Below are 13,188 nucleotides of genomic sequence, written 5' to 3'. Positions count from 1 at the left end.
AATAATACAAATAATTCTAGGGGGACTAAAATTCGCACTGGGGGGGGACTAAGCTCCCCCAAGCCTCCTCCTAGATACGCCTATGGTTATTACTGAGACTATATGACATAAGCGCCAAAGGTACAAAAATGCCATATAATTTGCGCCAAAATGTGTAGTACGTAAGCGCCTATCTAATATTGTATATCTATTATACCTAACATGTGACATGAGCGCCAAAGGTTCAAAAATGCCATATAATTTGCGCTAAAATTAATAATTTATGTAAGTAGTCATTTGAAAATTGCGATTTTATAAAAGAATATCAATAATAAATTATGATACACATTATACATGCAAATAAATATAAATTTAAGAAATTGGTTGATTTTTTAATCCCATTTTTATATATTTGTACTACATTTATTACACACTATGCGGATCTAGAATTTTGGTGCTTTTGTACGATAAGATTTTTTTTTATCTCATTTTGGCGCTTATGTACGATACGACTTTATTTTTTCTTATCTCATTTTGGCCCTTATGTCTTTCACCGATTACTGATGGTGAACAATTATTGTACACATACACAATTTTTTCCTTCAACCTTAATAAGGCTTTGGACTTTCTGTCTAATCATATTCTGGTGTCACCGATAAGTGGATTTATAACCATTGTTTGAGCTATTTAATTTAGCGTAACTTCTTTAACATTTAGCAATTATTTATGACTTTGTCGATTAAAAAAAAAAAAATTACAATCAAGTTATTAGTATAATTAAATAAATAATTTAATAAAAATATAAAAATATAATTTATTAGCATCAACGATTTATTTATTTGGTGACCATTGTAATTGCGATTATTACATTACCGATGAATGAAAATGTATGGGAAACCATGATTGAAAACAAATATGTTTTGTTATGTCTTTAGAGTATACAGACCCCTTACACCTAAACTATATCTATAAGTTGGATTTCATTGTTCACAATTTTGTGCCCTGACGAGTTATCATAGATTTAAAAAATATATTAATATATGCGCAAATGATTCTCCGCCATTATTGTGATATATTTGTGTACTAACAGAACTCCATATCCAATTGATTTAAAAGGAAAATGTGCCCATCTATTTTTTCTAAACCAGCAAATTTGGTTATCCAAAACGTCTTCCAAGTATTGAATTAAAACTAAAACAAAAAATAATACATTATTTTAATTTTAACTCGTATTTTCTTGTTGTTGTTAAAAATGTATGTTTGTTTTAATTACCAAACAAATTCATTACCTTATCACAAGTATAACTTTTAAGGGTACACAAATTTTAATGCGTTATCATTTTAAATATAATGTATTAAAATACAATAAAAATAAATAAAAATAAAATTAAATTGTTAATGACATAAGTAATTAATAGATCATAGATATGTCTTACAAGTGACGTCAGAAGTAAAAAAACGTGACATAAAAGACAATCTAAAAATTTAACACTCAAATAATAATCAGTGAATAGACTAATAAATAAAATTTAGATAATTTCAGAGAAAAGAAAGAAAAAAATACTACACCACATTATAAGTTCTAATTGGTTCATAGGATCTATGGGGTGTGCCGAGTAGCCAAGACAGAGGAATTACCCATTTGCGCCAAAAAAAAATTAATTCGTTGTCAAATTAGTTGTTCATGTAATTATATTTCGTACATCGTACGCAATTGTTTATTAGGTATCTAATTCTTGTATATTTATTATTTTATCATCATGAAAGAATATTAAGATAATCCAAGAAAAGTGAAAAAGTATGAAACTAAGTTTAAAGAGTCATGGTTTACTATCTAAAAGTATAAGAAATGGTTATTTAAAATAAATAAAAAACCTCTAACTACTCATTTAAACAGTGAAAATCATAAAAAAAAAACATCACAGAATTTGCAACGTAATTCATTAATGACTGCGTTTATGACTAAATAGCGTGATGAACAAGTAGCAATCATTGAAATAGCATAAATTTACCACGCAATTAATCAATCGTAATTTGCACCCTACTAAACCCAGCATCAGTGGGTGGACACAACACGGCGGCAACGAAATCAGCGGCCACTTTAATTGAGGTACTTTTGTTATCAAATTATAATCAGTGATAACTGATATTCGTTATTAATTGTAATTTCAATTATGGTAATTGTTTAATATGTAATCTACCAAACAGTGTGAAACATGGTGACCTACTGGGTACCAAGAAGTTTTTACTTGTCGATCATTTTTTAGATAGTATGTCTACCATAATACAGGCCCATGTGCAGGATTTCAGAATGGGAAGTGTTTAAAAAAAAAAAAAAAATGTATAAAATAGCTTCATCGATGATTAAATAGTATTATACAGGTATTTATATAAAATTTTTAAGTATATTAAAAACGTTTATATCGATATAATACTATAAAATGCAAATCATTGTTGTATTAAATTTACAAATACAATTGTAATACATTTACAAAAACACAATTTATATTTTTTTGGTTAAGATGGGAGGTTGGGGGTTGACCCATGGTCATACCATAGTATAAGACATATAAGCCCCCCAAATCTCAAACTCTTATTATACCTAATACCTTGAAAAATAATACTAATATTAGTAACATTTGAAAATGCGCAGCAGCTTATAAAGAATATTACTACCGTTTCATGATGGAATAAAATGTTACTAACTTCCTACTGTACCTCAAATAAAATGGCTGACTGATTTCATTATTGTCTTATGCTGCCCATGTAATTTGTTATCAGTGTCCATTCTGTTTTATTCTGTGCCAGCATTCCTTATTATAACAAAGAAAACTGTTGGATATTTATATTAATTCAAACAAACCTACTCCAGGACCAAACAAAATCACTCTAGTAATTATGGTTTTTCCTATACCGATTACTGCAACAAACTGAAAAAGAAAATTAATAAAAAAAATGAAAATATACAATAATACTACATATATATATATATATATATTATCGTGGTCCTTAGCTATAGAAGTTAATTTTTTTTTTAAATTGATGACGAGTACCCCACATTTTGTTCTATGTATTAAAAATATAATTGTCATAAAGTTTGAGAGTGATAAGTCTACCCCTTTCCGTGCCTCAGAGGAGTTGAAGTTTTATTAAATGGGATGAATTACCATTTTTTGCGTTTACTCTCTTAAATATCGATGTCACGCAAAAAACTTTAAGTACTATTATTGTAGCTATATATATTTAATAAATAAAAGTTTCTTATAAATATATAGTGAGGTTGATGGTTATCCGTTAATTAAAAAAAACTCGTCTAAATTAGTGTTTTAGGAAATGTTATAAGTGTTAAGTTTTTGTCCTCTAATCTCTTAAATTTTAAAATTACCTAAAAATCATACACACATTTTGTTATAGAACATATTATGCTGTATTAAAAAGGTTTTTTGACCTGTTTGAATGTTGACAATTTTTCAAACATAAATATTTTTTATATAAAATAGATAAATAACATTTTTATACTGTTATTATTTAATTAAAAAAAATGATAATAACCTTACTATTCTGTTGCATCTTTTGTTAACATCTTTGCTACAACTTGGATATTTTTTACGGTATTCTTGTACTACCTAAAAAAAAATCAAAGTAAATTTTGTATTAAAATCTTCCATCAATTTGACTCCATGTTCGGCTGCATCATTTATGATGCTCAAATGGTGTAAAATATTCTTGGCCTTTGTATAACTATAGATATTTGGTCAATTTACCGGATTTTGATAGAAGAACTCCATGTTTAATTGGAATCTTCGGAATATATTTTTTGATTTAGGCGTCAATAATTCAAGTGGTAAATCTTGTTTTAGAAATTGTGAGACGTCGTCAATTTTTAATAAATATTTTTTTTGAATTTCTATGTTAAATTCGCCGTCTTCATGATCGTCAATTTCTAATAGTTTTTAGCCATCTGTTTTTTTTACATGATTACCAATCCTATCATCAAATATCGAAAAAAAAGCGGTTTCTTCTCCAAGATACCATAAATGATTAATACATTTTTTTATAGCGATCTCAGCCACTTGCTTATCATCGGATTTATAGTCTTCAAGTTTTCTTAAAAAAAGTACATCATTATAAGGGGCTTCAATGACATTAGGAGACCTAAACCAAAACTCTATATAGCATCTTACAATAAAACAACATATAGTTTTCAATGAAGAAATTTCTGATCTTGTAATTTTCAATTGTTCTTGAAATATGTATATTTTCAAACAATATATTCCCTTACACATCTATCTAGCTAGATGATAAGTTTCTGGACGTCTAAAATGAATACCTTTAGGTGGTACTCCACCCAAAAAAAAATTATTACCAATTCCAAAAATTCTTTGTAATCATCCCTTGGCAGATTTTGGTTTAAATCATCTTTACAAAATAATATAACATCATCGGCTATTTTATGCAATATTTTTGATATTGATATTAAATAGGAATTCTTGCTTTTTTCCCAAACAATAATAAGCATTCATCAGCAACAAGGCCCGAACTATCATTTAAAATAGATACATAATAAATTTAAATTTATTACGCACAAGTTATAAAATAATACCCGAAGGCAGTCTCCATTGAAAGGTAATTTATTTCCAGTAATTTGATTGACCATATTACCTAAAAGAAAAATATATTGACGGGGTATTTTTAAATCAAACGTAAAAACTAAAAAAAAAGAAACGTAAAACACTTTGTGTAGAAAAGTCGCACAAACTTATGACACAATTGTGAACACTGAACGTCTAAACAAATCGACAGATTTATTGATAATGGCAATTTAATATTATGTTCTGTTTCTATCAATCGCTTATTAAATGTATTATAAAATATATGGCTATTGCATGTAGATAAAAATACGATAAGTGTTATTGTCAAAGATATAATGTACATATAATGGAACCACAAACACGTGTTTGTGGTTCCATTGTCTAAAAATACACAGCTAATTGTCTATATTTTATTATCGGAGGTTAAATATCAGTGTATCGATAAACCGTCACTAAAAATACTAATTTATCATAAAAAACAAAATTAGAATTATTTATTTACAAAAATTAAGGCAAATCGTCCCTGTCAATAAAGTAGATTTGAGTTCAATTTGTGATTGTTGTAGCAGCAAGATTGTTGTATACACAAGACCCGACATCATGAGGGAGTAGTCGCACTAATATTATTAGTATTTAAAACCTTTATATATTGTTTGCACTGCATCGTTATATGGTAGAGAAGATAGCCATACTACTTAATTTTGTAAAATATTACCATGTATTATAATGTTATTATAATAGTACTGAAAAAACAACGTCATCTGTTAATTACAAACCTCAACATTGATAAGTCATTTAAAATTGTTGAAAAAAGTCTTGGCTGATAAATGATAATTAGTTTTGTCAAACATTCAGTTTTTTTTTTAATTTACACAAAACCATCAACCTTACAGCATATTTATAAGAAACTTTTATTTAGTAAATATATGTAGCTACAATAATAGTACTTTAGGTTTTTTGCATAACCTCAATATTTAAGAAAGTACATTCAAAAAATGAAAATTCTCTCCAATTACAAAAACTTTAACCCCTTTGAGGCACGGGAAGGGATAGACTTATCACACTCAAACTTTATTATAATTATATTTTTAATACTTTGAACAAAATTTGGGGTACTACTCATCAAATTTTTCAATTCGAAAAATAAGGACCACCCTAATAAATTTATATATATTTATATATATACGTATATATTAACATTTGGCTTATGTCGACATTATCCATGCATGAATTTTGACTATAAGCATAAAATATCAACTTTATAAAGATAATGTTCAATAAATTAAATAAAGATTTTTGTTAGCATTCTGCAGGGGTCACCAACTGGTGGACCGTGAACACTTTTTATACGGACCACAGAGAAGTTTTTAAATTTTTGAAATACAAATATAATAACTGTAAGCGTCATATCAAATGGAAAATATTTAAATAATAGTTAATTGATGAATTGAAAGGTGGCAAGAAATTGAATTAAAATTGAATAAATTTGAAATTATTAATATCGGAGTAGAAGTAAACCTTATAGGCACTCGTAAAAAAATAGAGTACTTACCGTATGTAATATTCTACGTGAAAATGACAAATTATATAATATACTGAAAGAAATACACGTTTATATGGGTCATGGTGATAAGCAGTGATGTAGATACGGGAGGGGGGGTTACCACCCCTCCCAGATTTTTTTTTAATGATATTTAATTAATATTTATTAATATTTACATGTTATAATAAAATTATATTTTCATTTTACTATGATAAGGTATACTATATATTAAAAATTGAGTAACAAAATAATTTTCATTAAATACGGGACGTAATAAAAATACCATTTTAAATGTAATATAATTGTATAGGACCTCGTATTAAGATATACTAAGAATATTATTAATTGACTCTTAAACATCTCCCCCCACAGAAAAAAATTGTATCCACGCCACTGGTGATAGGCATCGAATGATGTCCAAAATAAAAAAAAAGTGTGTAACAATTTTGAATAAGAAGTTGCACTTATGTTCTTAAAATTCTGCAGATAATACTAACAGTGTTTTATTCTATTTTTTTTTTTAAATTTATATTTAAATATTTCAAAAATTACACATTAGCCAACATGCATGGATAGTAGTGTGTAGTAAATATATAATAATAATACTAATAATACTACAGATAATAATAATTTCATATTATCTGTTATAATGTTAACTTTTATTGATCCAAAATACTAACTTTTGAGTAACCAATTTTATTATTATTGCAGTCATATATTCCCACGCCTTCTATGATTTCTTTGTGTCTTACTATTGGCACATTAACAATACTGCCAGCTAAAAATGTAGACATCGGGACGAATCGCTTGAAAAATAAATCATAAAATATAATTTATTAATGAATATATAGGTATAATAATCTCATAAATGTATTAATTATGTCTGAAATGTTTTCAAGTGATGAGAGAACATTTGAGTTAATAAGTAAATTGTAATATTATTGGATGATCAATATTCATTACTCGTATCTATAACCTATATTATGATTTTTAAAATAACTTATAACCTACATTTAAAATAAACATGAATTTAATCACGTTTCAATCTACACTTCTACAAATAAGTTACGTAATGAAATCAATGAAAAATATTATTATTATTAAAATAAATCAAATACATACATAAAGCAATGGATGACATATTTTGCGGAGGAGAAATTTTTCAACGTAAGCTGCAGTGATGGTTGATGATGTTGTGGCAACCAACATTGTTAATCCTATCCCAGTTCTAGAAATTTGACTTATTTGAGTGTCACCGTTACGATTATTGAAGTTCACTAAAGCATCATAAGATTGATTTATACCATGAAAAATATAGCTCGTAGAATTATTTCTAGAGAAAAAAAAAAACAAGATATTATTAATCCGTATAAATATCTATATTATTTGTACAATATAGTAGATAAACAGATAAATTAGTAATCTCGGTTGATATCATGTAAACATTGTTCAGTTTTTAATTGTTCATGTTTATATCATACCTAATGTACTCATCAATATTAATATTTTTTCTGTTGGTACATGATAAGAAGAGAGCGAAACTTAAGGTTTTTACATATTTTTATTGGCTTTATGCAGATTTACGAGGATAAAAAAATGTGTACGATTTATCCATCATAGATTTCGTAGGAAAACATTTATTTAGCATATTTTAGCATATTTTGGACATTAGATAATATTTAGCCTATTTTTTCATATTTTTGAATATGTTTAATTATTGTTCATAAAAAGCATATCTTATTGAGTTCATATATTATCGAGTTTTGATTTTTCTAAGAAAAAAAAATTTGATTGTTATTATTATATTCCTATGTATGGAACTGTTTTACATTTTTATATTTAAATAATTTATCTGTTACCAAAGGAATAGCCCACAACAGTAATTTAATGTTTTTATTGAACTATTTAAAAAAAAAATCATATTATCGCATATTTACAAGTTTAAGGAATATTTAGAGATTGTTTTAGGTTTTTTTTTAGAGTATATTAGCATCATATTTTAAGCTTTTAAGAACCTAAAAATCCGCTCTTTAATAATAAGTTTTATCATAGGCGCAATTAGGGGAGCGTAACAGAGTTTTTAGCTATCTTGAGTTAAAATTTAGCACTCTTGTTTTTTTTCTTCAGATATATAATCTATGGTAATTAAAATAAAATACCATTCAATTTTATTTTCAGCAATTTTAGTACCACCAATATTTGGGCTCCAGTTGCACCCATGAGTATTATGTGTAATGGACGTAACTAGGGGTGGATGTAGGGGTGGGTTCAAGAGGTCAGCTGACCCACAGTTATAACTATTATAATAGTTGTCGACAACTATTATAATAGTTATAATATAGTGAATTGGCTGAAGTTAATACCATACTGGGCCTAATGCCCCAGTTTCCACCCCTTCCCCTAAATAACGTCACTTGTTTAATTGTATAATACAGTAAATCATTTTTATGTCGCACCTCATGTAAGACTCCACAAAATATAATAAATGTTAATTTTTTCAATGATAACTATAAAACTTCAAAACACATATTATATTGCCATAGTGTGTTTTTTTTATAACAAGGTATAAACTTATAATTCTGTTTCAGACCTTATATGTGGCCTGAAATAGCCTGACCCACAGTTCTCCAACTGTGGATCCGCTCATAGACATAACTATAGCAGTGACTGCTTTTAAGGGTAAGGGTGATTTTCTTTTAGTTAAGTTAATGAAGCCAATACCCAATGCTTGAGTTATACTAAAATTATACGTTTAGGGGAGGCGGTTTGATATTTTAAATCACTCATTAAAAAAAATTTAAAACGTCAACCCGCCTAAAGCGTATAAGTTAAATTTTAAATCACTCTTTTTTTAAGTTAACCATTTTCTAAACGTCAAAAAATTGTATTTATGATAGATTTAAGTTAAGATGACCAGATGTCAGGAAAATTTTATTAATAAAAAAAAATAAAAATAAATCCCTCCTTAGTGTTCAAAACCACCACTGAATCCTAGTCAGTGCCGCAACTAGAATTTTTGAGCCCTAGGACAAAAGATTATTTAGGGGCCACTATCTAGCATCACTGCACCAGGGTTAAAATAGTGAACACATTTATTGGAGTCAGATAAAATTCAACAAACATAATCTTTATTAAAAAGTATTTCATACATGTAAAACATACTTTTTAGTAAAGAACAACACTTTTTAATATCCATCATATTAATTTATTATAAATAAAAACACATGAACAAATAAGTTCATTATAATAGAATAAAGTTATACAATTTATAAAAATAATATGATGTTAATATTTTAAACAAATTTCATCTTTCTTGCTTTCAAATTAGAGAAATCTTTAATTAATTTGTCTGTTTTTAATTCTGAAGTCCGCTTTTGTTCTATATTGAGTATAGCAATGTTTGAAAGTCGATTTTGGCTACAAGAATTTCTTAAATAATTTTTTATAATTTTTAATTTCGAGAATGGCCTTTCAGCCATTGCTACTGTAACTGGCAGTGTTAAAAATATTGTACAAGCTACTAAGATTTCCAAGTAACTTGTTGCTATATCATTGGTAAGTATAAAATTGGCCATTTCATTTATAGTTTTTAAATTTTTATTTTTTATTAATTCTTTTAATGATAAAATCTGACCAGTAAAATTAGAACTAATGTCATCTTTATACATTTGAATAAAATCATATGACTCCTTTACAATATTATCTTCTCTTAAACATAAGAGATTATTTGGATTAAGAAAATCAAATGTAGTACATACATTGTCCATTGCTTTAAAACGAATATTAAGTTGCATTAAAACAGTATCTATAATAGGATAAAATACTTTAATTTTAAAGTTTTCTGTTGTTATAGTTAACCGCCTATCTCCATCGACTTCATCAAAATGTTTTTTTTGCATATATCTGACGAGGTTCAGTATATGTAACAGGTAAGCTCCATCTCAAACACAATGACTTGGCATTATTTACTATATCTTCATAATTATTTCTCAATTCATTTATTAAATAATAAACATCTTTTAATCTGTCTCGTGCATTTTGTAGATTCATATCTCGTTGTAACATTTTTGAAACACCATGAAGTGGTCGTAATATGTTTTCCCAAACACTCAACATCAACACAAATTGAAAAGATTCCATTTTTTTTTGTAAAGATTGAGCTTCACTTCGTTCGTCAGACTTCTTACTGATTAAACTTATGTTAATCAATGACTTAAGTACATCAATATATCGTTGTTTAAGAGCTGAGACTGATTCGTGTCTGGCTTCCCACCGAGTTGGACATATTTTTTTCAATACTTTCTTTCTAATTTTGCAAGCAAAGTCTTCACTGAAAGCTAACGTGGCCCACCGAGGAGCGCTAGAACTAAAAAAGTTAAAAATAGCTTGAACAGTGGCAAAGAAATGATTTGCTACTTGAGTGCTTTTGGCTGCATCAGAAATCACCAAATTCAAATTATGTGCGCAGCAATGAACAAATGGTGCATTTGGTGCCACTGACATGATACGTTTTTGGACTCCACTATTACTGCCACTCATAACAGATGCACCATCGTATCCTTGTCCACGACAGTTTTTCACGTTTAGATCATAAGATTCCAAAATACTAAACAACCGATTTTCATAGTCAGCAGCACCATGTTTTTTTAATTCAAAAAAACCTAAAAAAGATTCTTTTATTTCAATAGATTTTTTATGGTAATCAATCACTACATAACGTAATACAACACTTAATTGATCTTTTTTTTTAATGTCTAAAGTAGAATCCATTATAATAGAAAACAATTTTGAATCTTTTATTTCTTTACATAATAAACGGCGAAGTTCAACAGCTAATAAATCTATAATTTCGTTTTGAATTTTCCAACTTAAATATTTTGTTTTTAGACTCTTATTATTTAACAATTCATATAAAATTGGATCAAATTCAGACATCAGTTTGACAGTTCTTATAAAATTACCTTCACTATTGGATTTATTTTTTCCACTACCTTCGTTTCCCCTGAGTGCTGTATTACCTTCAGTCAAGTACAAAATTATTTTGATTATTCGGGTTAGTACATTTTTCCAAAAATCTGCTTCTTTGGAAATTTGTTCTTCCGTATGTCTATTTATAGTTTTATTCTCTGACCAATGAAGTCGAACACTACTGGCATAAATATGTGTTTGGGATTTTTCATGATCATTAATTTTGTCATTCATGTGATGCCAGTCATTTATCCCTACAATCCAATTGTTTTTGAATCCTTTTTGGTTTCTGTTTGCAAACAACCAACACGTCTCACAATACACACGGTTTAATAAAATAGAATAACAAAGCCATAATCGAGGAATTTGTAAACCTGATTTTGTTGTCATATTGTAATAACTGGCTGAAAATTTTCTTAAAACTCCACTACCATCTGGTGAGTAAGGAAAGTTAATAATAGGTCTGCATGGACCATAACTCATTATACTGTATTTCATATCACTGCTTATAATATCTTCAAAATGTCCGCGGTCAGTAGGATATTCAGTTGAAAAATCTAATCCTAAAAAATTATTAGTTTATTTATCATATTCTGAGGATAGTGGATTTGTATCTAAATGCATATTTTTATAAGTGTAGGGGAGGCCCGGAACAATTGTAACATTTTTCATAAAATTGCTTATATCTGCAAGAATTTTAAGTATTTTTTATTTATTTTACTTTTAATATTTAAAACAAGTTGTTACCTTTATAAATATGTAAGTATTAAACCCAAAATTTTTAAAGTTTTTACATAAATGAAGAATAAAAAAAAAAAAGTTGTTACAATTGTACCCCGAAGAGGGACAATTGTAACAGAGCTAGGGACAAATGTAACATATTTATATTTTTACTTTTTTATTATTATAAAACTATTATAATTACCTTTAAATAATATGAAATATATCTTTGGTGACATTATGGTTTAGTAACATAATTGTTGACTTTTTTTATAGCTCTTATAGCATAACTAGGTATATATAACAAACATGAAAATGACTTTTTTTAATTTAAAATTTAAATAAAAACATAACATAATATCATTAAATAAAATGAAATATAACATTATAACTTAGTTTACATAATGGTTTAAAACATAATTGTTGACTTTTTTATAGCTTTTATAACATAACTAGGTAGGTAGGCACAGACCTATACCTAAACCTAATATAAAATGTTACAATTGTACCCAGATAAACTGTTACATTTGTACTCAATCAATATTTGTCTAAATACTTAATTCTTAAAAAAATTACTGATAATTAAATACAATATAATTATTGAATATATTAAATAAAATTATAAATAAATAATATATAAATATTTTGAGAATATTAAAAATAGTATTAACTATCTCATGGTGACCATCAATAATTATGTATTTCTTACTAACCTATGATATAAATTTCTATATTAATTATAGTTTATTAAATACAGCCATACAATTATCTTGGGTTGACGTTGACTCAAGTTGGTAAGAACTATCTTCGAATTCTACAGATTTCGAGTTTGAAATAACAGTTTCAGAAACTGGAGATTGAATAAATGACAAAATACTTCTATTCCCTTTAATAGATTTTTCTTTCTGTTTCAACATTTTTCTTGCTCCACCGGACAATCTAATTTTTTTCAACGGTTGTTGAGAAGATTCCATTATTATTATTATTAATGTACAAGTGTACAACATACAATAATAGTGAAGAACAGAAGTCAAACTAGTCACTAAGTAAATAACTAATAACTAATAAGTTATATAGGTAATCGCACAGTCGCACCTCGCAATGCTCGCTGTACGCAAATGCCAAAGAAAGAACGCGATGATTTTGTTTAATACTATTCCGAGTGTTCCTACAATGCTAGCCACACTTGCAGTCGTCATATTATTCATTTATAGTATTTATACACGGTATGTCGTATGAATAGTTCTTATATAGTTATATAGGATTATCAGCGCGTGGCGTACTGGCGTGTCACAGTCAAAACAAACAAATCGCTAGATAGTCCGTCGTGGTGACGTAAATAGCGGGATTCCCGTTAAAATTCCAACAAACGATAATAATAAATCA

The 13,188-nt window shown here is 27.5% G+C and overlaps 1 protein-coding gene across 1 annotated transcript in view; it reads right to left on the bottom strand.

The window, feature by feature from the left end:
* The window catches only part of LOC112692447 (sideroflexin-2-like), an 18,163-nt gene extending 9,396 nt beyond the window's left edge, over nucleotides 1-8,767 (bottom strand). The window contains exons 1-5 of the mRNA XM_025567127.1: nucleotides 8,736-8,767; nucleotides 7,237-7,447; nucleotides 6,795-6,920; nucleotides 2,843-2,909; nucleotides 1,068-1,170 (exon numbers count right to left, since the gene is read on the bottom strand). Coding sequence (XP_025422912.1) covers nucleotides 1,068-1,170; nucleotides 2,843-2,909; nucleotides 6,795-6,920; nucleotides 7,237-7,447; nucleotides 8,736-8,767 — 539 coding nt within the window. The remainder of the gene's footprint in view (nucleotides 1-1,067; nucleotides 1,171-2,842; nucleotides 2,910-6,794; nucleotides 6,921-7,236; nucleotides 7,448-8,735) is intronic.
* Between the last annotated feature and the right edge of the window lie 4,421 nt (nucleotides 8,768-13,188).

Source organism: Sipha flava, unplaced genomic scaffold, assembly GCF_003268045.1.
Source record: "Sipha flava isolate LNK unplaced genomic scaffold, YSA_version1 73_pilon_pilon, whole genome shotgun sequence".
Lineage (NCBI taxonomy): Eukaryota > Metazoa > Arthropoda > Insecta > Hemiptera > Aphididae > Sipha > Sipha flava.
This window is presented reverse-complemented; position numbering and strand designations above follow the sequence as displayed.